We start from the raw sequence: 27,500 nt of genomic DNA on the forward strand, positions 1-27,500 counted from the left end.
CAATATAATATTTTTGCTAAATAAATCAGAATGATAAACACATTATTATTACTTGTATATGTGTATATATATATATATATATATATATATATATATATATATATATATATATATATATATATATATATATATATATATATATCTGTGTGTGTATACACGTACACATACATCGATTCACACACGCACATTGTTCCAACATGCAATAACTATTTATCATTCTGATTTCTTTAAACGAAATATTACTTGTTCCAAATGAATGCCACAGAGTTTCTTATAAAGCTTGCCAGAGAATGTATCTTTTACAAATTTGGAAAGTTTCAATCACCCAACATTTTTAAAGATTAACTTCTTCGCTCGAAGTCTAAGTACATGAGCGCGTTTGTGAATGAGCGATGAAGGGGGTCACAGCAGAGGCTGGAATCCCGTTTCCCGTATTAGCTTCAGTGTGCCACGGGCGATCGTAGGAGTGAAAGGATCCTGGCTACTCGATTCAGGGAGTTAGGGCCTACTCTGAGAAATATGCATTTTTTAAAATACTTTTTGATTAATGGAGTTTTCAAAATCAATGGTTTATAGTAGTTAATGTCTGCCATGTTTTATATTGGGTTGGAGAAGTCAACTATTTTTGTTATGGGCTAAAAAAATGTTTTTAAAGAAGTTCTCTCCCATCATCTGTTTTTTCCGAGCCTTCGCCTCTCTTGGGTGCAGTGTGGGGTATATATTGGCCTTTTGCGAATTGTTTGCCGTGTCCTTTTAACTTGTTCATTCTTAAACATTTCCAGCACAGTCAATTAGAGAAGATCACTCTGAGTAGATGAATAATATTATATATATATATATATATATATATATATATATATATATATATATATATATATATATATATATATATATATATATATATATACACATAGCTATCCTTTGAAATTTTGATACAATTAGCAGTACAACGAAACCAAATGTATACGCCATGCATGCAACTCCAATAATAAGGACAAACATGCCGCGCAGTAAAAGAGAATCGTAAACAAGCAAAGCAGTTAGAAACGAAGATAAAATTACCCTCCTACTGCCGGCCATTAGCTCGGCACCGTTCCCTCTTTACTTAAACAACGTGTTCCAACATAAAGCTGCGATGGAGGAGCTTTTAACTTTCGTCGAAAATGTTCATTGCCTGTGAGAGAGAGAGGTCGTGTACGTCTATTTATATGTATATATATATATATATATATATATATATATATATATATATATATATATATATATATATATATATATATATATATATACATATATATATATGTATATATATATGTATATCGCTATATTATATATATCCTCTCTCTCTCTCTCTCTCTCTCTCTCTCTCTCTCTCTCTCTCTCTCTCTCTCTCTCTTCTCTCTCTCTCTCTATATATATATATATATATATATATAGAGAGAGAGAGTGAGAGGATATATATAATATATAGATATACATATATATACAAAATATATATATATATATATATATATATATATATATATATATATGTGTGTGTGTATATATATAATGTATATATATATATATAATATATATATGTATATATCTGTATATATATATATATGCATTTATGTATGCTAATATGTACAGTATGTGTGCAGTATGAGGCTAAATAATTTTTACGTAAAGCACTAAAACAAACAAGCGATTAGTTTATATTAAGATAAAGAAAATGATTAAGCAAAGAATTTTCAGTGTAATCTCGAAAATAGAAGCTGGATATATATTCCAACGGAATACTTGAACAAAGAAAATGGTAAATTATTCCTATATTTCATTTGCCTCAAGTGAATAACATCAAAAACAGCCTCAGCGTGGAGAGTCCAGCGAGAATTTTGATTTGCATAAATTATGTCAAAAGGCATATGGAATTCTATGTTGAAACTACAGTTCTAGATTCGTATGAACGTTCATTCGGCTGAGATTTATTTCCTTGAAATTAAAATTTTTTTTATCATTATTTTTATTTCGCATGGTGTTGATTATAATTTCAAAAATAGTGTCTACTTCACATCCTATTTTTTTTATGTCTGTGGTCTAAGAATTTTTTTTTTTTTAGTTATTTCTGCCCATTTTCATTCCAGATTCCTTTCTGCGGCCTTGTATCGAATCGTACTTTTAGTTTTCTGTTACAGAAAACTATTGAGATGGTTTTTAGTCCGTCCGTCCACCCTCAGATCTTAAACACTACCAGGGCTAGAGGGCTGCAATCATCAAACATAAAAAAATTGCAACCCTCAGGCCTCAGTAGTTTTCATCTTATTTATCGTTAAAGTTAGCCATGATCGTGCATCTGACACCGCTGTAGGTACCTACAACACAGGCCACCGCCGGGCTACGGCTGAAAGTTTCATGGGCCGCGGCTGAGACTTTCATGGGCCGTGGCTGAGAGTTTCATAGAGCATTGTGCGTTGCACACAGAACTCGGTTGCGCCGAAGAAACTGACGCATTTTTTACTTGTTTTTTTTTATTGTTCTTGCTATTTTGGTAGGGAATATTAAAGGAATAAGAAAGCATCTGTCTTTAAAGTTTCCAAATACGTAGATTGGTGTGATACCTTAGATGCAAATCTACAAAGAAGCCTGTATTTCCACATCAGTGACTAAATGTTCGCTCACAACTTCCATATGCATCAGCTGTCTACGATTCCCTTTGATTCAGACCTAAGTAAAAAAAGGCACTCCGTTGGCCAGCTACTAGATTATATCGAGGAAGCTAATGAAGGAATCTAACATACCTGGAGGTATTCATCCATAAGGATTTTATGGTCCTTTATCAGCTGCGCCAATTTCCTTGTGCCAGTAGGGTCTTTTCTGATGCATCAAGTAAGTACCTCGTTCCCTCTCATTTTATGGCGATTACCTCGCGAGAAAGCAGAATCAGGAACGTCTTACATTTTCTGTTTTTTTTTTTAGTTTTCTGTAAAAGAAAACTATTGTGCCGGCTTTGTCTGTCCGTCCGCACTCAGATCTTAGAAACTACTGAGGCTAGAAGGCTGCAAATTAGGATGTTGATCATCCACCCTCCAATCATCAAACATACCAAATTGCACCCCTCCAGCCTCAGTAATTTTTATCGTATTTAAAGTTAAAATTACCCATGATCGTGCATTTGGGAACGATATTGGACATGCCACCACCAGTCCGTGGTTAAAGATTCGTGGGCCGTGGCTCATACAGCATTATGCCGAGACCACCAAATGATCTGTTTTCGGTGGCCTTGGTCATACGCTGTACAGAAAACTCGATTGCGCCGAAGAAACGTAGGCTCATTCTTTACTTGTTATGGGGTGGGAGGGGATGCGTGTATAACAGACCCCACCATTTCTCTAACTAACTTACTAATTTGTTTAATGCTATGGTCAGTATTTCGTTAAGGGATTCCAGTAAGCCTTTGCCTTTATTAGTTTTGCTTGTGATATTGGCAGTATTTTGTTGAAATATTCCTGTACTTTGTGAAGAATTTCCAGTGTTTTGTGCAGAGAGTCTAGGTATGGTACATGAACATCGCAAATTTCATCTCGTGGCCTAAAAAAAATAATAAAAAAAAAAGGAATGCAGGTCTGTTAATGAAAATCACAGATTTCTTATGACGGCCCCCCATAAAAAAAAATATACAGGCATGGCAAATGAAAATCGCAAATTATTTCTGATCGCCCCCAAAAATAGAAAAAATAATAAAAGTAAAAAAAATTTTTTTTTCAGGTGAAGTAAATGCAAAATCGTAAATGTAATCGTGATAATGTCCGCTGTGACACAGACCTCTAACGAGAGATCCTAACCAGGTGTAGCGCGTGCGAACAAGCTGTTCCGTGTTTACTCTGCACTTTCGAGGTCATAAAGAGAATCCAGAGTATGATTGCTTTTTGCGAAAGTGAAATATCATTTCACAATGCCTCCGCCTTTACGACTCTTCAGGGCTGACACTGTGTTTTACGAGATGGACTCCCTGTGTTTGTCATTTTTCTTTTTTTTAATGCGAGACTCATTTGGTGGTTTGGCTTTTACGTTTCATCTTAAAAATAGTAGTCTTTGGTGTATTACTCTCTGTTGGCTTTAGATTTAAAGGAGTAGATGAGGTCTGTGGGAGGTTTTGGTGTATAGTTTAATAAAGTGAAAGTAAATTTCACGACTGCAGTCTCAGAAGGCGTCGTAAAGGAGGATTTTGTTTTTATTTAGAAAAAGAGAGAAAAAGCTGTTCATATAGAATTTAAAAAGAAGAAATCGTGGGGAAATGATGATGGTGGTTTCCGATAACCAGGTCTAAAAGAAACACTACATTAGGAGTCAAAATGAATACTACATTAAAAGTAAGATACATAAACATATTTTCGAAAGGAGTGATGATTCAGGCATTATATATATATATATATATATATATATATATATATTTTTGTTTATGTGTGATTGTGTGTATATATATTATAAATTATGTTTATATATATATATATATATATATATATATATATATATATATATATATATATATATATATATTTATATATATATATATATATATATATATATATATATATATATATATATATATATATATATATATATATATATATATATATATATATATTATAATTAAACAAAAGTCCAGCCCATCCCCTTGAGGGAGGCAAATTGTCTCCTTATATACATGATTTAAAAAACCCGTCATGTTATTTTACAAGACCTAGAAAGGGTTTTGGGATATTCATGAAATGTAAGACACCTTAATGAATTCGTGACTCCAGCTGTCTTCCCTATCGTATAGCTATTAAATTTCTAAGAACGAGGAAAGAATTAATCCAGCATGAGAAAAATTTGCTCATCATTCCTCAGATTTGTCATCTTCAATAAAAGTAACAGCCAGTCTTTGTAAAAATGGTTCTGAAAAATCGTGGATTACGGAGAGAATTTCCAGATTTGGTTGATGACTGAACGACCATTCAAGTTTTTATTTTCTTCTTAGTTAAAAGAAGATAAGATGAACCTTCTAAAATGGGAGACTGCATTATCTGCAAAAATACAAAACTAGAAAAAGCGGTTTTCCCTTGCCTTACTACTGATTTTGCAGATACTGCAAATGGGACCCCCTAAATACTCGTGGAAAGCATTGATGAATCATTCTGAAACTGCAGTAACTAGTGTATTTTGTGTTTCACGAGCCCAGTAGGTGGCATATCTCAATTTCGAAAATTTTCCTGATGCTGCAGTTTTTCATTTTAGGGCAATATTGTTGATATTTGTCTTCTGTAGCTTTGAAATGAGGTCGAACTGTATAATATTGTCCTTTCCTAAATTCGTGATTTATATTTCATTTGTCATCCCTTCATTTCCAAGTAATTTTTAGTTTTCTTTGAAGAAAACTATTGTGCCGGCTTTGCCTGTCCGTCCGCACTTTTTCTGTCCGCCTTCACATCTTAAGAACTGCTGAGGCTGAAGGGCTGCAAATTGGTATGTTGATCATCCTCCTTCCAATCATCAAACAGTCCAAATTGCAGCCCTCTAGCCTCTGTAGTTTTTATTTTATTTAAGGTTAAAGTTAGCAATACTCGTCCGTCTGGCAACGATATAGGACAGGCCACCAACGGCCGCCGTGGTTAAAGCCTTATGTGCCGCGGCTCATACAGCATTTTACAGAGACTACCGAAAGATAGATCTGTTTTTGGTGGCCTTGATTATACGATGTACAGAAAACTCGATTGCGCCAAAGAAACTTCGGCGCATTTTTTACTTGTTAAATAGAAAATTACTCTCATTGTGATGCCCTTTTGATTTATATTTCATTAGTCATCACTTCCAATCCAGTCGACTTATAAATAGGCAGTTACTTTCAGTGTGATTCCCTTAACTTCTGATTTATATTTTATATGCCATCGCTTCAAATCCAATTGATTTTTGAAGAGGAAGTTACTTTCACTGTCATTCCCCTAACTTATGATTTATATATCCTTTCATTCTAATACATTTTTATCTGTTTATCCATTTATTAATTTATTTCTTCTTTTGTAATAAGTGAGATCTCTTCTTTCTGTATTTCCCTTTACTTCCTCTTACTTCTTCCTAATGAACACCATATTTTTTGGAAGCTTGAGTTTCAAGTCAATGGCCCCTGTAGTGGGCTTGTTCCACATGAATAGGGTTCATCTTCTGAATAATAATAATAATAATAATAATAATAATAATAATAATAATAATAATAATAATAATAATAATGAAATGAACCAAGGAGCCCCTGTAACGAGGCTGCAATATCGAGAATGAAAAGCCACAGTAGTGATAAAAATATTTATGCGCAGAGTTAAAAACGATAAGGAGAGACTTTCAGATACTACTCCGGAGTAGGATTGATGATAGGATGCGGAGTAGTGTCTGAAAGTTTCTCCTTATCATTTTTAACTCTGTCCATGAATATTTTTAGCACATTTTTAACTGTGTGCATAAGTATTTTTAGCACTGCTGTGGCATTTAATTCTCAATAATAATAATAATAATAATAATAATAATAATAATAATAATAATAATAATAATAAACTTATTTTTAAATAGAAAGTTATTTTCATTCTGCAACTTGACGTGTTTACCAAAACCATCACCGTCACCATAATAACAAACGTAATAGCATTAATGTCCATGACTGCATATGCAGCGGACACTTCGTTGACCTGTGTGCATGAGAGTGGCCCGTGGCCCATGGCTCGTGGCTCGTGGCTCGTGGCTCGTGGTTCGTGGCTCGTGGCTCGTGGCCTTACTGGTGACAATTTAGGAGAACCACTCTGTCCGATGAACAAATAGTCTTCGGGATGACATGACGCAAATAGCCAGAATTGCATTCGTTTGCGGACATGTCGTATAAGCTGGAATGCCCGCGCGGAATGTCACTGCTCTCGGGCTAAATGCGGTGCCACTGATGTAATTTTAGCTCTGGCAAATAGATGTTAAGACTAATTTTTGAAAAATACGTTGGTCTGCAGTATACTCATGCATACGATGAGAATGGAAAGGATAGAAACAATGTGATTATACTTGCAACTTACAAGCTGATTCACATTATAACATCACGTCACCAACACATCACGTCACGTCAAAGTACGTGAGGATTTCTACTGATGCAATTTCAGCTCTGGCAATTAGATGTGAAGACTAGTTTTTGAAAAATACGTTGGTCTGCAGCATACTCATTTATACAAAGAAAATAGAAAGGGCAAAAACAATGTGGTGATACTTCCAACTTCAAGGCTGATTCACATTAGAACATCACGTCACGTCAAAGTACGTGAGAATTTCTTACATGTAATCAAATGGACTTGTTCACACCAGCACGTCACATCACCACCAAACGCACGGCATCCACCGTCACATCACGACACGTTTTCTTGGAAAGAATATTTTGACGTGACGTGATGATATAGTGTGAATCAGCCCTTAAACGGAGAATAATCACATCAAACACCACCTGGAAGAATTTCGAAGAAATGCGGTGGTCTGCAGTGTACTGGTTCTTGTAAAAAGGACTTGAAGGATAGGAACAGTGCTTTTGCACTTATAACTTTAAACGTAGACTAATTATATCAGACAACACCGGGTAGAATTGAAACACCGGTCAGGATCTACAAACGTGTTTGAAAGTTTTGAAGAGTTTCATACAAATCCTGAGACACTGGAAGAGGTCACTGTAGGGTCACAAGAGGTCAGTGCTGACCTACAGATCATGTAAGGTTGTATTGTCACCGGGATTGAGTAACCATGCGTAATTTCAAGTCCGTCGGACGAAGGGAACAGGTTGGAAATTGAGTTACAAGATTTGACCCAACCAGACAGACGGAGGCATTAAGTTCAATAAAAGCATGTAATAAAATCACGTGGAATAGTGATCATACGGATAGGATTTATGTAACAATTCTATTCCTGTTTCAGTAAATAAAGGACTTAGACAGAAAATACTCAGGAAAAAATAAAAAAGGATTTATAAAGAAAATACTCTGAAAACTCAAGAACAGATAGAAGAGTAAAACTTTGCCTTATTTCACTTTCGTGAAATAATACTGACCAGTTTTTCTTAAAAAGTCATCCAGGAAATTACTGTAACCACAGAAACCATTTTCCTGTTGATTCTCAGACCAGACATTCTCTCGAATATTGTACGGAAAGTGTTTTATTTTCTGGACGTTTTACCCAAGTTAATTTTTGGATATTTACTAGTTAGAGGAATATATATATAATATATATATATATATATATATATATATATATATATATATATATATATATATATATATATATATACATGTATATATATATATATATATATATATATATATATATATATATATATATATAGACACATACATATGTGATATATATATACATATGCAAAACATTTCCTGTTAAAACAGAATTCCATCTAATATAAGGAGCCCATAAAAACGCCAAAATGTAACTCTTCTCATTCATCACTTGCCTGAAGAGAGAGACAGTTGGTCTGAAATATAGCATTAACTTCCTAATTTTTGCCGTTTTTATGGGCTCCTATATTAGATTATATATATATATATATATATATATATATATATATATATATATATATATATATATATATATATATATATATATATATATATATATATATATATATATATATATATATATATATATATGTATATATATATATATATATATATATATATATATATATATATATACATACATACATACATACATACATACATACATACATACATACATACATACATACATACACACACACACACACACTTACTGGCTCACAAAAGCCTTCTTTTCCTCACCTCCCCTATCTTCTGTTAAAGAAATCAGGCGAAAAGGACATTCAGACACAAACCCGTTTCCAACTTCCTTCCATCACTATCGTGTTTACTTTCGGGAGGTCTGAATGGAAGTTTTTTTTTTTTTCTTTCTTCTTCCTTTGAACGTATCACGAGAGCCTCTCGTAGGAGCGGCCTGAATATTTCAAAGGGGCTTCCCTTTGAGAAAGGCACACACCTTGTCCTTAATGCAGTTTACACTCCTGTCCGCGGGCACGTCTGAAGGAGCCTCTTTCGACAAGGTCGATAAATTCGCTGTTTGACTTCGGAAAGTGGTCTCAAGGCGCGTTATTAGCGGGCGCGGGACCATTCAGTCAATTTGGGGTTTTGTGGGGGCGCGGAAATCCTTTTAAAAGTCGTAGGATTTCGGTGTTTGTCGCTTCCCACACGTTTTCTGTCATCAAGAAGGATTCGCTGTTATGTAGGATGTGTTTCAGTTCTAAATCTTATTAGTTTACAGGTTGAAAGGATTTTTTTTTTCTGTTATCAAAAAGGATTCACTGTTATGTAGGATGCGTTTCAATTTTAAATCTTGGCTTACACGTTGAAAGGATTTTTTTCTGTCATCACCGTTAAGTAGGATGCGTTTTAATTGTAAATCGTATTAGTTTACAGGATGAAAGGATTTTTTTTTGTTATCAAAAAGGATTCACTGTTATGTAGGAGGCGTTTCAATTCTAAATCGTATTAGTTTACAGGTTGAAAGGATTTTTTTCTGCTATCAAAAAGAATTTACCGTTATGTAGGATGCGTTTCAATTCTAAATCGTATTAGTTTACAGGTTGAAAGGATTTTTTTCTGCTATCATAAAGGATTCACTGTTATGTAGGAGGCGTTTCAATTGTAAATCGTGTTAGTGTACAGGTTGAAACGATTTTTTATGTTATCAGAAAGGATTCACTGTTATGCAGGAAGCATTTCAATACTAAATCGGATTGGTTTACAGGTTGAAAGGATTTAATTTTTTGGGCGGGGTTATCTAACATCTCTCCACCCCCTTTTTTGGGGGGGGGCGGCGTTGGTAGGTCTGGGAAAGAAGACCTGAAGATCTAAATTGACTAAGCTCTTTCTAGTGGTCGTGACCCGTTGAATCTTAAAAGATTATATTTAGCATTCCCATGATGAAATGTTCTTGTATATTCAGTATACTGTACGTTGAAAACGCTCCTCTCTGCACACCATTCGATTTTCAAGGAAAATTGTCTTTTGTCAATTTCCGTATTTTTGTATATTTATTATTTATTTTAGCTGTTTTCCAACTCATCATGTTCTCAGTTCATCAGCTGTTGCTTTGCTCAGTGACAGCGCATCAGAACAAATTCTTTCATAAAGATTGTTTACTTTTTTTTTAACCTAACTGTCAAATAATAAACGAAATACTGTAATAGCAACTGAATAACCTAAAGAAAATTTAATTAATGCAGTTGTCTCGTTTTTAAACGTTAACTACAAAGTGGTTTTAAGTAAACAAGGATAAGGTCTTTCCTGTGCGTATATAATATATATATATATATATATATATATATATATATATATATATATATATATATATATATATATATATATATATATATACACACACATACATGTACATACATATAATACATACACATTCACAAAAGACCTTAGACTGTAAACTGATCTTAATAGTCATTGATAAAGCGCTATATAATTATAAAACGAAACCAGTATAATCCACAAGAACAGGTTACGAAAATTATCTCTGCGTGCAAGGACTCACATACACACAAACGCACACACACATACAAATATATATTGTGTGTGTGTGTGCATGTGTGTGTGTATGTGTCTGTGAACGTGAGTGCTTGCGCGCAAAGATAATTATTTCCTTACGGTAGTCATGTGGATTATTCTGGTCCTCTGTAGGCTTTCATTCTTCAGTCTCAAGAAAATGTCCCTTCTTTTTTTACCAAATTGTTTACGATTATTTGAAATACCCATCTATTACATTGTTCATGTCTTTCTTTCGGTCGTTTTTAAAGGTGTTTTTAAGGTACATCACACCCGCGAAAGTATAAAGAATGGAAGATATTGCTTAAACATTTTCGGTGTGTCTTTTCTTAGAAATAATTATTAGAGTAATGTTACCCCTACGAAGTCGGTGTTCATCCCTTATCAGGGGAATCATTTAGGAAGTGAATCTTCATCCTTTTTCAGGCGACTTATTTAAGAAGTCACTCTTCATCCCTTTTTAGGAGAATTGTTTAAGAAGTCAGTGTTCATCCCTTATTAGGAGAATTATTCAAGAAGTCAATTTTCATCCTTTATCAGGAGAATTAGTCAAGAAGTCAATCATCATCCCTTATCAAGAGAATTATATAAGAATTCAGTGTTCATCCCTTATTGGGAGAATTATTTAAGAAGTCAATTTACATCCCTTATCAGGAGAATCATTTAAGAAGTCAGTCTTCATCCTTTATCAGGAGAATTATTCAAGAAGTCAATGTTCATCCCTTATTACGAGAATTATTTAAGAAGTCAATCTTCATCCCTTTTTAGGAGAATTATTTAAGAAGTCAATTTTCATCTCTTTTCAGGAGAATTCTTTAAGAGGTCAAAGTTCATCCCTTACCAGGAGAATTATTTGTAAAGTCAATGTTCATCCCTTATTAGGAGAATTATTTAAGAAGTCAATCTTCATCCCTTTTTAGGAGAATTATTTAAGAGGTCAAATTTCATCCCTTTTTAGGAGAATTATTTAAGAAGCCAATTTTCATCTCTTTTCAGGAGAATTATTTAAGAAGTCAATGTTCATCCCTTATCAGGAGAATGATTTAAGAAGTCAAATTTCATCCCTTATCAGGAGATTTATTTAAGAAGTCAGTGTTCAGCCCTTATCAGGAGAGTTATTTAGAAATCAATGTCCATCTCTTATTAGGAGAATTATTCAAGAAGCCAATCTTCATCCTTTATCAGGAGAATTAGTCAAGAAGTCAATCTTCATCCCTTATCAGGAGAATTATATAAGAATTCAGTGTTTATCCCTTATTAGGAGAATCATTTAATAAGTCAAGCTTCATCCTTTATCAGGAGAATTATTTAAGAGGTCAATCTTCATCCTTTATCAGGAGAATTATTTAAGAAGTTAATGTTCATCCCTTATCAGGAGAATTATATAAGAAATCTTTGTTCATTCCTTATGAGAAGAATTATCAAGAAGTCAATGTTCATACCTTATCATGAGAATTATTTAAGAAATCAAGGTTCATCCCATATGAGGAGATTTATTCAAGAAGTCTATGTTCATCCCTTGTCAGAAGAATTATTCAAGAAGTCAATGTTAATCTCTTGTCAGATGAATTATATAAGACATCAATATAAATTCCTTATGAAGAGAATTTTTCAAGAAGTCAATGTTCATCCCTTATCAGGAGAATTATATAAGAAATCAATCTTCATCCCTTTTCGGGAGAATTATTCAAGAAGTCAGTTTTCATCCCTCATCTGGGGAATTATTTAAAAAGTCAATTTTCATCCCTCATCTGGGGAATTATTTAAAAAGTCAATTTTCATCCCTTATCAGGAGAATTATTTAAGAAGTCAATGTTGACCCCTTATTAGGACAATTATTTAGGAGGTCAATGTTGATCTCTTATCAGAAGAATTATTTAAGAAGTCGGTTTTCATCCCTTATCAGGAGAATCATTTAAGAAGTCAATTTTCATCCCTTATCAAGAGAATTATTTAAGAAGTCAATCTTCATCCTTTATCAGGAGAATTATTTAAGAAGTCAATCTTCATCCCTTATCAGGAAAATTATATAAGAAATCTTTGTTCATTCCTTATGAGAAAAATTATATAAGAAATCAATGTTCATTCCTTGTGAGGAGAATTATTCAAGAAGTCAAAGTTCATCCCTTCCCAGGAGAAATACTCTCATGCAAAATAGCAAGAACTAAACCACTTTTTAAAAAATATATTAGACGATTTAATATCCGGGCGGTTATGGGAACTTAGTATACACATGTTAAGATGGATTAAAGAGAAAAAGAACTTCTCTGGCCCTAATTTTCTTCGAAGTTTACAATTGGCACGAAGGGGAACTGACTGAGTTGCTCGAGTAATAGAACAAAAAGTCTCCAAAAACATTTTAAAATCTAAGACTTGAAACGCCGTCGGAGACATTAGCATTAACATTAGCATTACAAGTAGGTTGCTTTGTCATGTAGATGAGAATAATAGTTTGGAATAGGAATTAGGAATTAGTAGGTTGTGGGATCAGCCGTACCTGACCGATGGCTTTGAAAGATTACCAATTTTAGAAGGGGATAATCTCCTTCCTAAGACTACTCGTATAAGTAGATTAGTTGAATATTACGTTATCTGTTGAAGAACTCTTGACGGTTTAAGTATTAGTGAGTAGCTTATGTAATATGACAGTGTGTTTCTAGATTTTTTTATTTAGTTTGCCATGCAAAAGGAAGAAAACGTAAATTAATATGTATGCAAGCTTGTACGTATGTATGTAGGAATATACATAAATGTGTATATATATATATATATATATATATATATATATATATATATATATATATATATATGTGTGTGTGTGTATATATATATATATATATATATATATATATATATATATATATATATATATATATATATATATATATATATATATATATATATTATAATAGAGTATTAGTGAGTAGCTTATGTAACTATGACAGTATGTTTTTTTTTTTTTTTTTATTTTGCCATGCAAATGGAAGATGATGTAAGTCAATATGTATACATGCTTGTATGTATGTATGTATGAGTATATATTATACATATATTATATTATGTATATGTTATGCATTATATATAATATATATAATATAATATACATATATGTATATATATATATATATATATATATATATATATATATATATATATATATATATATATATATATATATATATATATATGGCGTATACGTTTTCGAAACTTTTGTTTCCTTTATTGTATGTTGTATGTTGTAGAATGAAGTAAAACATAAAATGGATTTTATTTTACAAAATTTACTCTAATAAGAGTTGCAAACCCCACTTTCTCTACGTGTTACACACGAGAATATATTCTGTGACATATCAGTCATGTTTAATTGTTTTTTAATTTTATGTTAATTTCTTTTCTTTTCTTTTTTTTCAGGTGACTTCTACGTGGGAAAGGTGAATTTAAAATTTTGGTGCACACAGTGAATGATTCTGAATGAATAGCAGCAGTGGTAAATGGGTGCAGAAAGAGAAGTGTAAAATATGGACAGAGTATCGAAGAGTAGTTGATATGAAGTTGTGATGTAAGTGGAAGTTAAAAATAAGAAAACTATTATTTATTTAAAAAAAATAAAATTGACAGAGAAAGTGGCAGCAAGGTTGAAAATGAAACCTGCCTTTTTGTAAGTGTCATAATTTAAAGATAAAAAAAATTAAAAAGACGCAAAAAAGAAATAAAAGATAAAAGAACGGAAAAGTAAGCTCCAAGTGAATCATCGAGTGAAAATTGAATAGAAAAACAGGAAGTGTTGCAAAGAAATAGAAAAACAAGAAGTGTTGCAAAGAAAGGTCTGCCATTTTCCCCCAAAGACTTTTTACAACGAAAAGGCGAAGAATGGCTATGAAACTTTCCGAATAAAACGACGGCATTTGTAAGTTTTGTTTATTTACGCAAACCGGACATGAGCATCCCCACTTGATACATCACCTGGAGTGCATTTTGAGGGATTCCGTTTCGGTAAATGAGAGGACAGGCTGACTTATTACTTTTGCAAAGAATGAAGGCCATTCTTCTCGTAGGCCTGGTCTCGCTTGTGACGGTCGAGATATCATCTGCCTCCACCGATTCTTCCAATTTTGAAATAGGTAAGGTGCTATGCTTCGAAATATGTAGAGTATTCGGTTTTGAAACAGGTAAGGGATTGAGCTTTGAAATAGCTAAGATACTGGGCTCTGAAATCGGTAAGGAAATGGGTTTGGAAGTAGTTAAGGTGTTGAATTTTGAAATAGGTAAGGTATTTTGTTTTGATGTAGGTGAGATATTTTGTTTTGGTTTTGAAATAGGTAAGGAATTGAGTTTTGAAATAGCTAAGATGTTGGGCTCTGAAATCGGTAAGGAAATGCGTTTGGAAGTAGGTAAGGTATTGAGTTTTGAAATAGGTAAGGTATTTTGTTTTGATGTAGGTGAGATATTTTGTTTTGGAATAGGTGAGGTGTTTTGTTTTGAAATAGGTAATGTACTCGGTTTTGAAATGGGTAAGGTATTTGTATTTGAAATGGGTACGGTATTTTGTTTTGAAATAGGTAAGGATTTGGGTTTTGAAATAGGTAAGGAATTGGGTCCTGAAATAGGTTAGGTATTTGTTTTTGAAATGGGTAAGGTATTTCGTTTTGAAATAGGAAAGGATTTGGGTTTTGAAATAGTTAAGGAGTTTAGTTTTCAAACAGGTCAGGAACTAGGTTCTGAAACAGGTAAGGTATTAAGTTTTGAAATAGGTCAAGTATTCTATTTTTAAATAGTTAATGAATTTGGTTTTGAAAAAGGTAAGGTATTCGGTTTTGAAATGGGTAAGGCATCCCGTTTTGAGATAGGTAAGCTATTCAATTTTAAAATTGGTAAGGTATTCAATTTTGAAAAAAGTTAAGTTATTCACGTTTAAAAGAAGAATGTACAGTTTTGAAACAGGTATGTTATCAGATTTTGAAATGGTTATCCAATTTTTTAAATAGATGTTACTAAAGGGATGATTTATCCAATTTTGAAATGATGATATATTGAAGTTATTCAGTTTCGCAGTGCTGGAAAAGTTATACTGTTCAACTTTGTAATGGGTAAGTACCAGTTTTGAAATAGTTAAGATATTCAACTTGTATATGGTAAGTTACTCCACTTGAAATTGGAAAAGCACCCTACTTGGATATAGGTAAGCTGACATTCGTTGACTCTTCAGATTTCGAAATTGGTACCGTGGCATCTCTTATCGTAATGTAGATGCCAATAGGTAACTTTTCCTAACATTATAACTCTGCTCCAATTTGGGAATTAATATTTAATTAATTGTCTTCAGTTTTTCAGGTTTCCCTTACGCGTTCATATCCGTGTTCTTTGTCAGAAAAGGGTTTTTCCTAAATGCCAAATTAACTTACTTATTAAAGATTTTCCATATAACATTTAATAATATTAATTTTCTCCATAGCAGGTACATGCATTACTAATAAAGTTGATATAAGATAAAGGAATGATCGTATAACCATCTTTATCTATCTTATATTTCGTCAAAGTCGAGATATATTGTATAAGGTCATTTTCGCTATCTGTATTCACTGAACTGATGTTGTAGGTTTTCGTATTATCTCCGTTTGCTTTCTAGAAAGCAATATATTTAATTCCAATCTGTGTAATAGAATGTCGTTAATCACTACATGCGTTGGGTCTCACCTGCATCGATTTTTGAAAGATATATTTAACTCCAATGCAGATAAGAGAAAGCTATTTGATTCCTACATGCGTTTAGTCTTACTTGCATCGATTTTTGAAAGATATATGTAACTCCAATGCAGATAATAGAAAGCTATTTGATCCCCACATACATTAGGATTTTTGGAAGATATTAAACTTCGTTGTAGATAATAATAGAAGACTATTTGACGCCTCTCAATTAGCTGGTGTGGTGGCTAGCGTCGTGGCATGCCGCTCAGATGTCGCGAGTTCGCGCCCCTCCCCTAGGGCGATGAAAAAACGCTGGCTCTGTATCATGATCAGTTACTGCTGCAGTGTGGTGTCCGCGGTGGGAGGCTGAAACCAACATTCTTTGGAATCTTGAATTTCAAATCAGTGGCCCAGTGGGCTTGTTCCATGTGAATAGGTTTCATCTAGTGAAATAATAAATAATAATAATACATGCATTGGTTCCCACCTGTATCGATTTTTGAATGAGATATTTTGCACCAATCAAGATAACAGGAAGCCTTGATCCTTGCATGCGGTGGGATTTTTTAAAGATATTTTCAACTCCAATCTAGATAATAGAAGGCTATTTGACACCTATATTTGACTGGAAAATAGAAGGCTATTTGACACCTATATTTAACTTCAGTCTAGATAATAGAAGGCTACTTGATACCTAAATGCCGTAGGATTTTTTAAAGATATATTCAACTCCTATCTAGATAATAGAAGGGCATTTGACACCTATATTTAACTCCAGTCTAGATTATAGAAGGCTATTTGATACCTAAATGCTTTAGGATTTTTTAAAGATATATTCAACTCCAGGCAAGATAATAGAACGCAATTTGATACCTAAATGCGGTGGGATTTTCTTAAAGATATTTTCAACTCCCATCTAGATAAGAGATGGCTATTTCGTACCTAAATGCAGTGGGTCTCGAGTTAACCGTACAGCATGCCTTATTCCTAATCGAAATTCCTAATCGAAACACCCGTTTGTTTCAAGATTCCCGAAAATCAAGTGACGTTTCATCATCCCACTCTACTGGCTCACCAGCAGCTGACTTATCTTCCTACGCAAATCGCACCTCTTCAGCTCAATCATGTATGCGTTTGTCTGGCTTTGGTAAGCCTATTCATGCGGGCTATGTCAGGTTACCCCAAAATAACTCCCCGCCTCCCCCAACTTCTTTTCAGTGGGTACCCTTTGCGTTTGCGACTGAATGGCAGTTCCGCGCGCCTAGTTGATACATTCTCTCTCTCTCTCTCTCTCTCTCTCTCTCTCTCTCTCTCTCTCTCTCTCTCTCTCTCTCTCTGTATATATATATATATATATATATATATATATATATATATATATATATATATATATATATATATATATATATGTGTGTGTGTGTGTGTGTGTGTGTGTGTGTGTGTGGTATACATACATATACATATATATACATATATGTATATATATAAATTATTTTATCTATTTATATACATATACACACACACACACACACACACACACACACACACATATATATATATATATATATATATATATATATATATATATATATATATATATATATATATATATATATATATAATGTACACAGAGTTATGGACTACCCTATAAACAAGAGCCCGTGCTGGCATAACGCCAGCTCAATCATAAACATCTCTCTCTCTCTCTCTCTCTCTCTCTCTCTCTCTCTCTCTCTCTCTCTCTCTCTCATACTGGACAGCCACCAACACCCAAAAGTAATTGTATCAGTTATTCTGCTTCTGTTTCTATCGGGAACATCTTTTCATTCCTGCATCATGCTTACATGACAGGTCATTTTCATATTTTGTGCCTTCACACTTATTTGCTCGTCCATGTTTGCATCTTCGCCTGTTTGTTTTCAGCGTATACCCTGTTTTCGTGGGTCCTTCATAGACTCGTATATTTTCAGTGGTGAATTTCCAAACGAAGGTAAGGTGTTCCCTATGCTGTGTTTTTTCACACTTCATGAAGTGTAAACAGTTCTCCGTATTATTCTTAGTATTTTTTATATGTGAATTGAACAACTTCCCCCGCCCCCCAACCGCCCCCCCCCCCGTTTTACTTATGTTAATAAATATATCGTCCAAGCTTTTGATAGCATGCAAAATACAGTTCTTGTATTTTAATCATTTGCATACATTTTTATCCATTTACTTTTGTATTTGTTGATTTTTTCTTATTTAATAAGAGACCCGTTCTTTATGTATCTGTTTCCTGTTAGCTTCTCTTAATTCTTTCTAATGAACGCCATGTTCTCAGGAAGCTTGAATTTCAAGTCACTGGCCCCTGTGGTGGGCTTGTTCCATATGAATAGTGTTCATCCTTTGAATAATAATAATAATAATAATAATAATAATAATAATAATAATAATAATAATAATAATAATAATAATAATAATAATGATAATGAAAAAGAATCTGGAAAAACTAGATGCCGAAGTAGCTCCGGGACTCATGCAGAAGAGTGTGCAGCCCCTTTTTTTTCATTTTACTGTACCTCCGTTCATATTCTTTCTTCCATCTTACTTTCCACCCTCTCCTAACGATTCATAATGCATACGCGAGGTTTTCCTCCTGTGACACCTCTCAAACCTTTGTGCTTCAAATTTCCGTTTCAGCGCTGAATGACCTCATAGGCCTGGGCGCATGGCCTTCGGCCTAAATTGTATATTCTGCTCTATTCTGCAATGCTTTTATTCATAGTATTCTTAATGATTTTGCAACACGGAGTATCAGTAATCTCTGGCATACAAAGCCGATTATACTCGCACGACAGAAATTGTCAAAATAGACAGCGTCTGTGTATAGGCAGTTCCTCACGGAATTATGCTGGTGTACTGCTCGTATTGAAAACGAGAGTGCTTGCATAATGGACAGTGTGATGCCATAAGAGTAGAGGATAATGTTGACTGCATTGCGGTCGGGCAAAACATGCATAGTGCTTATTTCTGAAATGGAAATCGGTATGGTAATGCTTCGAGAGATTCGGCGTTGTCACCTGAACCGGAGATCGTCATGCCAAACTTAGTTATGAAAATGTAAGTTTAGTTTTATTAGTTTTCCGTAAAAGAAAGCTATTGAGATGGCTTTGTCTGTCCGCTCCGCACTTTACTCTGTCCGCACTTTTCTGTCCGCCCTCAGATCTTAAAAACTACTGAGGTTAGAGGGCTGCAAATTTGTATGTGGATCGTCCACCCTCCAATCATCAAACATACCAAATTGCAGCTCTCTAGCCTCAGTATTTTTTATCCTATTTAAGGTTAAAGTTAGCCATAATCGTGCTTCTGGCAACGATATAGGATAGCCCACCACCGGGCCGTGGTTACATTTTCATGGGCCGCGGCTCATACAGCATTATACCGAGACCACCGAAAGATAGAACTATTTTAGGTGGCCTTGAATATATGCTGTAGCGGCTGTACAGAAAACTCGATTGCGCCGAAGAAACTTCTGCACATTTTTTCCTTATTTTTGTTGTCAACAGTTATCAAGCCGGTTCTTTTCTCTGCTAAGAGGTGATTTTATAATCTGTAAAAAGATTTTACATGGGTAAATCATCATGCAACCTTAAAATTATGAAAATATATTTGGGTTTTATTGTAAACAGTTTATCAAACCGTTTCTTTTCTCCCTTAAGAGATGATTTTATAAACTGTAATCATGCGTTGGCAGGTGTTTTCTTCAAACACGTTCAAGTAATCGACTTAATCAGGAATACGAAAAACAAGTATAAAATGCGCCGAAGTTTCTTCGGCGCAATAGAGTTTTCTGTACAGCCGCTACAGCATATAATCAAACCCACCGAAAACAGATCTATCTTTCGGTGGTCTTGGTATAATGCTGTATGAGCTGCGGCCCATGCAACCAAGGCCTGGTGGTGGCCTATCCTATATCGTTGCGAGAAGCACGATTATGGCAAAATTTAACCTTCAATAAAATAAAAAACTACTGAGGCTAGAGGGCTGCAATTTTGTATGTTTGATGATTGAAGGGTGGATGATCAACATACCAATTTGCAGCTCTCTAGCCTCAGTGGTTTTCAAGATCTGAGGGCGGACAGAAAAAAGTGCGGACGGACAGACAAAGCCGGCACAATAGTTTTCTTTTACAAAAAACTAAAAACCTAAGAAATATTTTCATGTCATGATACCAGCAAGACACGGTTTGGTAAATGCTATTGATTAAGCACATGCTAAAGTTGAGGGAATAAAGACATCTGATACAACTTTTTAAACTGTACATAGAGATGGTTTGCTAGGATGTAATCTTTTTCGCCAGGATTTTTGGATTTAAAAAATAATGATCAAATATTCATACATACATACATACATACATACATATATGTAATATTAATAGCCACAATGCCCTCTTAACTTCTCGAATTACATATGTGTCTGGTAAAAGTGACCAGTAGATTCTACACATACATATATATATATATATATATATATATATATATATATATATATATATATATATATATATATATATATATATATATATATATATATATATATATATATATATATTTTAATATATATATATATACTTAATATAATTATATATATATTATATATTTTATTATATATTATATTATAGTATATTATATATTATATTTCTCAAAAGATAAATTTCTTATTCTTTTCCCTCTGTACAACGAGCATTTAATCACCAGGTCTATAAAGCTACAATGATAAAGCATTTCACTCAAGTCAACTACAGGGAAATATGTCATAAAATCAGGAAGGGGAAGCCACCCGCGTGATTCATTGTTGCAGCGTAAATATTAGAAAAAGCCGACAATATATCAGAGCGAAAGTTTGGCCGGAAAACATCGACTTCAAAAATTCAATAACAATACCATCGAAATTAACCAGAGGCTTCTTTCTGACCTGAATGACGTGATTTTTGCGCCAATTGAAATGTTTCCAAATAACGCTTTTATTTTGTGTTTCTTTGTGTTATTTTTTATTATTATTTCATTGGATGAAACCTATTCACATGGAACAAGCCCACCACAGGGACCATTGACTTGAAATTCAAGCTTGCAAAGAATGTTGGTTTCAACCTCCCACCGCAGACCCCCACACTGCGGCGGTAACTGATCATGATAGAGAGCCAGTGATTTTTCATCGCCCTGGGGGAGACGTGAACCCGCGACATCTGAATTAGTTTTTGCTCCAATGCAATCAGGAGAGACTGAAATAAACTAACACTTGTTATTTAGCGATTTGTTTACCTTAATTGATTGCATTGTCTATTAATGCAAGAATTAGATGGATATTGAAATTATATTTTTATAAATGTATACTTCATATTGTTTGTGTTAGAATCACACTGTTTAATGGATGATAAAATTTATATCAGCATTTGTTTTTTATGGCACTAGGGTTACAAAATATTTTATAGGCTGGTTTCGTACACCGAGTTTTATATTGTTAATGCAAAGTAAATAGCCGCTGAACCTAAGTTAAACCATTAGGGAATCATTGAGGTGGTAAACCAAAAGAACTAAAATGTTAATAAGTATAAATTGAATGCATATACTGGGATTATATATATATATATATATATATATATATATATATATATATATATATGTGTGTGTGTGTGTGTGTGTGTGTGTGTGTGTGTTTGTGTGTGTGTGTGTATGGGTCAAACTCTGGCAGCGTTACTAAGCACAACAAATTTTGGAACTTAAGTAGTTACAATTCATAAACTTAAGCAGTGACAATTCATGAACGAGTAGATTTATGAACGAATCGATTTAAGAATTAGTTGAAACTTTCATCCTACTTTAGAAATAGCCCACCCTACTTACGAAATAGCTCATCCTACTTCAGGAAGCTGTTTCACGTCTTGAGAATCATAAGACTACACAAGAAAAGAAGTCCATTTATTTAAAGCTAGACTTCATGGACTTGCGGGGTGGGGGGTTAGGGGATATTTCCACGAGTACCAGCACCATCGTGTGTGTGTGTGTTCTGTTGCAAAAGCAAATTTTCGCAACGGCTGGCAATATATCAAAACGGAAATCGGAGCCGAAAATATTGATTTCCGAGGTCCAACAGCAGTAGGCTAACCATTTCGGCGAAATTAACAAAAGGTTTGCATTCCGACCAGAATGATCCGGTTGGTGCCTCGTCGCGGTAATTGAAATGGGTTTTTTTAAATGAATTTATTTTTCCCCGTCGATATTTCGCATTTAAATTGTCTCTCTCTCTTTCTGGTCCGAAATCATGAATAATGTTGGGGGAGGTTTGGTGGGGGGTGGGGGAGGGAATGAATGGAATTTGTCAAATTGGCTAACGGTTTATCCAGTGATGGGATGGTATATATATGTTTCTTATATATTATTACTTCGCCAAATGAAGCCATTATTATTATTATTATTATTATTATTATTATTATTATTATTATTATTATTATTATTATTATTATTATTATTATTATTAAAAATCACTCATAGTAGCACGAGTCTTAAAATGGAGAAACAAATCCACAGTTATGTATACGTGTACATAATACATTTAAGGATGAATCTGTACAGATAACTTTCGGGAATCTGTTCCATTTCTCTTTTCAAACTGAGATTGAAAAGGGGAACCGTACAGATTGCCGAAAGCTCTGTGCACAGATTTATTCTTAAACATATGTATACATATACATAACTGTGGTTATGTTTCTCCATTATTATTATTATTATTATTATTATTATTATTATTATTATTATTATTTTACAGGTAACGAGAATTTGGAATAAGCCGTAAGAGCCATTTAACTGTTAAACAAACTTTGACAGAACCGAATTACCACACGTGAATAACAGAGAAAATTAGAAGGTGAAGATAAAAAGAACATTGAATAAAAGCATAAAAGAGGAATAAATAAAGTTGATATAACATTAACAGCAGATGTGATATATAACAAAATTCAACAGCAGATGTGATATATAACAAAATTCGACAGCAGATGTGATATATAACAAAATTCAACAGTAGATGTGATATATAACAAGATTCGACAGCAGATGTGATATATAACAAGATTCGACAGCAGATGTGATATATAACAAAATTCAACAGCAGATGTGATATATAACAAAATTCAGACATAGGAGACCTGTTTATTAAACTCTTCATGCCCTTTAGCTAATGGTTCTCTTCTTGCACTGTTAAAGCCAGTACTGTGATGGATCTCTTTACGCTGTAAGAGCTCAGAGGCTCGCACGGTAAAAGAGCCCTTTACACCGTAAAAGCTCGCATTTTAATGCATCGTTTTACACTGTAAAAATTCGCACACGGATGCATGTTTTTTTCTGCTAAATCATTTTACTCCGTAAGAGTTTGCACTTAACATATGTATTTTAACCGTTCCACCGCAATAGCTTGCACCAGATATGTCTGTTTATACAGTTATATCTCGTACTAAATGTATCTCTTCACGTCGTAACAGCTAGTACTATGGATGTCCCTTCACACCTCAATTAATAGCTCGCCCTAAACATATCTCTACACCGTTGCACCATAATAGCTTGCACCAAATATTTGTGTATAGACAGTAATACCTCGCACTAACTGTATCTCTTTACGCCAAATAGCCAGCACTAAACACCGTAATATCCCGCACTAAATACATCTCTTTACACCTTAATAGAAAGCTGGTTCATACACCTTAATAGAAAGCTGGTTCATGCACCCTAATAGAAAAGCTGGTTCATACACCTTGATAGAAAGCTGGTTCATACACCCTAATAGAAAGCTGGTTCATACACCCTAATAGAAAGCTGGTTCATACACCTTAATAGAAAGCTGGTTCGTACACCCTAATAGAAAGATGGTTCATACACCCTAATAGAAAGCTGGTTCTCATCTAAGGAGAATTAAAAGAGAAGGAGAAGGAGAACTTCTCCTCCTCCTCTTTCGTCCCCTCGTATCGCCGACAATAATCAAAACGAACTTTTTCCTCATCTCGGTAAAACCCGGAGTCCCATCATTGAACTTGTCCTGGCCAAGGGCTCTTCTTGTACCCTGAGGACAGACTGACAGACAGCCCCAGACATACAGACAAACAAACACAAAGACAGACAGACAGAGCTCCCGTTCATTTCATTTTGACCACCTCTGCAATTTTGAGACAGGAAGTCAAATAGTCGCGTAGTTGTTAATTAACACTCGAAGTTTGTTGACGGAGGATGGCCCCGGGGAAGAGAGGGTAGAGTGGGGTGAGGTAAGAGGGAGGGTGGGGGAATGGAGAAGGCAAACACTGAGTTGAAGGGAAAAATCTCAAATCTCTTAAATGGCGTTCCTGGGATGAGGGTCAGGGAGGGGAGAGTGAGGAAGTACCGGGTCGTCCTACTTTTGCAATGGATGTGGTCGTCACGATGCTGTTATGCAATAAAGGAGGGTGCGTCTATACAGTAAATATGTGTGTGTGTGTGTGTGTAATTGTAATAGCCACAATGCCCTCTTAACTTTCTCGAATTCTTCGCGCTTTTTTGGATACGCTTTGTCACTACAAAGCCTTACGATCCAAGTGCAAGAAATATGAAGAAATTCTGATGCCCGGTAGTGGGAAACGAACCCGGGTCCACTAATCAGAACGAGGTACCATACATATATATATATATATATATATATATATATATATATATATATATATATATATATATATATATATATATGTATATATATATATATATATATATATATATATATATATATATATATATATATATATATATATATCACATACATGCATTAAATCAATTACGCAGCATCGTAAGCTTAACCAAGTCTAAAAACTGCTTCAATCGCTGTTTCCTCGTCTTATTTTTTGAGCAGGTCGAGATCCTTTTTATTTTCTGTAAAAGAAAACTATTGTGCCGGCTTCGTCTGTCTGTCCGCACTTTATTCTGTCCACTGTTTCCTGTCCGCACTTTTTCTGCCCGCCCTCAGATCTTAAAAATTACTAAGGCTAGAGGGCTGCAAATTGGCATGTTGATCATCAACCCTCCAATCATCAAACATACCAAATTGCAGCGCTCTAGCCTCAGTAGATTTCATTTTATGTAAGGTTAAAGTTAGCCATAATCGTGCATCTGGCAGCGATATAGGCCATGCCACGACCGGGCCGTGGTTATTGTTTCATGGGCCGCTGCTCATACAGCATCATACCGAGACCACCGAAAGATCGATTTGTTTTAGGTGGCCTTTGTTATACTCTGTATGGGCTGTACAGAAAACTCGATTGCGCCGAAGAAACTTCTGCGCATTTCTTATTTTTTTTTTTTTATCAGCAGAGCTTCTTAGAATTGTGCCAGGGACTCTTTAAAAAAGTATAATGCCTGTTTACTCAGTGGATTCCTTCCTAGACTTCGTAGGGAGTTTCCAAACAAGTCTTTCTCTATTCTTTTTCCCCTCTCAATTTGATCCTCTTCAGAGAGCCCGTATATCCACTATTCTTTTATTTTTTTTTTTTTCTTACTTCATTTTATCCTCTTTTGAGAGCCCGTATTTCCGTTGCCTTCTTAATGAAGGCGCTGGTTCAAGACATGTCTTGATAATGGTGATATGTTTAATCTTTCTTTGAGTCTCTGTGTAATATCGCTTTTTTTTTTAAATATTTGATACCATAACTAGTATATTATATTTAATAGTTTTTCTTAAGTCATTCTTTGTAAATGTCACTAAGAATACGGAATAAAAGGTTTCGTATCTGATCTATAATCAAAGTTTATCAGTCTTCCTTCCCATCGAAAAATATTCCAGAATTGACCATTAAATCAATTTTCTTGTTTGGCGTCGTTTTTGGCTCCTAGTTAAACGTAATTAAAGGCTTTTATCGCTTAAGGCATTAATTTCACGAGCAAATATTCGAAAGTTGTCTATTAGATTTATAGTGGTGTTTACTGGCCTAAAATGGAAAACTGCATCATCTTCAAAAGGTTCGAAATTGAGATATGCCACCTGTTGGACTCTTGAAACGCTAATACACAAGTTACTGCAGTTTCAGAATGATTCTTCAATGCTTTCCACGAGTATTTAGGGGGTCCCATTTGCAGTATCTGCAAAATCAGTAGTAAGGCAAGGGAAAACTGCAGTATCTACGATTTTTCTCAGTTTTGTATTTTTGCAGATACTGCAGTCTTAGTTTAGTGGTTGAAGGTATATTACTGACGTGTCAATTAAGTCAGTGGTATTTTAAGTATAGAGTCCGTCCATCTTTTTGGTAAGATTTCATTCACGCCGACTGTAAAACGATCTGTTATATCTAAGAGCTGTTTCTAAAACCCTGTACCGTAAGAATATTTTTGTGACTTTCAAAGACAACTTTTAGTTTTCTGAAAAGAAAACCCTCTTCTGTCCTCGCTTTTTCTGTCCTCGCTTTTTCTGTCCGCCTTCAGATCTTAAAAACTAGTGAGGCTAGAGGGCTGCAAATTGCTATGTTGATCATCCACCCTCCAATCGTCTAACATACCAAATTGCAGCCGTCTAGCCTCAGTAATTTTTATTTTATTTAAGGGTCAAGTTAACCATAATCGTGCTTCTGTCAACGATATAACATAGGCCACCAGCAGGCCGTGGTTAAAGTTTCATGGGCCACGGCCCATACAGCATTATACCGAGACCACCGAAAGATAGATTATATTTTCGGTGGCCTTGATTATACGCTGTAGCGACTGTACAGAAAACTTAATTACGCCGAAGAAACTTCGGCACATTTTTTACTTTCTAGTTTCTTGCCTAACTTTATTGAACTTCATTTGCTGTTTTATGCAACTTCCTCAGGCGCTGAGGCAAGTCCTGTCGCATTTCCATTTTGAATATATCAGAGAGAATTGGCCATTGGATGGCCCTGTTTATTATAAGTTTCATATGGTTTCCACTTTTTTTTTTCAAAGAATCTTATTTTGTATCATAATTTTCTTTACATAATTTTGTAACGAATTTTGACATCATTTTCTAAAAAGAGTATGTTTCATAATTTTTTTACAAAGAATTTTTTACATAATTTATTTAAAAGCATTTTTTACATATTTTTTGGTTGCATATTTTTTTGTGTTTTTTAGATAATTTTATTTTGCCTTGGTTTATGGTAGGATGTTAATCTCCACCCCCCCCCCC

At 34.2% G+C, this 27,500-nt stretch overlaps 1 protein-coding gene across 1 annotated transcript in view; it reads left to right on the forward strand.

The window, feature by feature from the left end:
• The window catches only part of LOC136848202 (nephrin-like), a 423,011-nt gene that overhangs the window by 35,589 nt on the left and 359,922 nt on the right, over positions 1-27,500 (forward strand). Inside the window, exon 2 of the mRNA XM_067120514.1 lies at positions 14,040-14,749. Coding sequence (XP_066976615.1) covers positions 14,626-14,749 — 124 coding nt within the window. The 5' untranslated portion in view covers positions 14,040-14,625. The remainder of the gene's footprint in view (positions 1-14,039; positions 14,750-27,500) is intronic.

The sequence above is a fragment of the Macrobrachium rosenbergii genome, chromosome 18 (assembly GCF_040412425.1).
Source record: "Macrobrachium rosenbergii isolate ZJJX-2024 chromosome 18, ASM4041242v1, whole genome shotgun sequence".
In the NCBI taxonomy this organism is placed as follows: Eukaryota; Metazoa; Arthropoda; class Malacostraca; order Decapoda; family Palaemonidae; genus Macrobrachium; species Macrobrachium rosenbergii.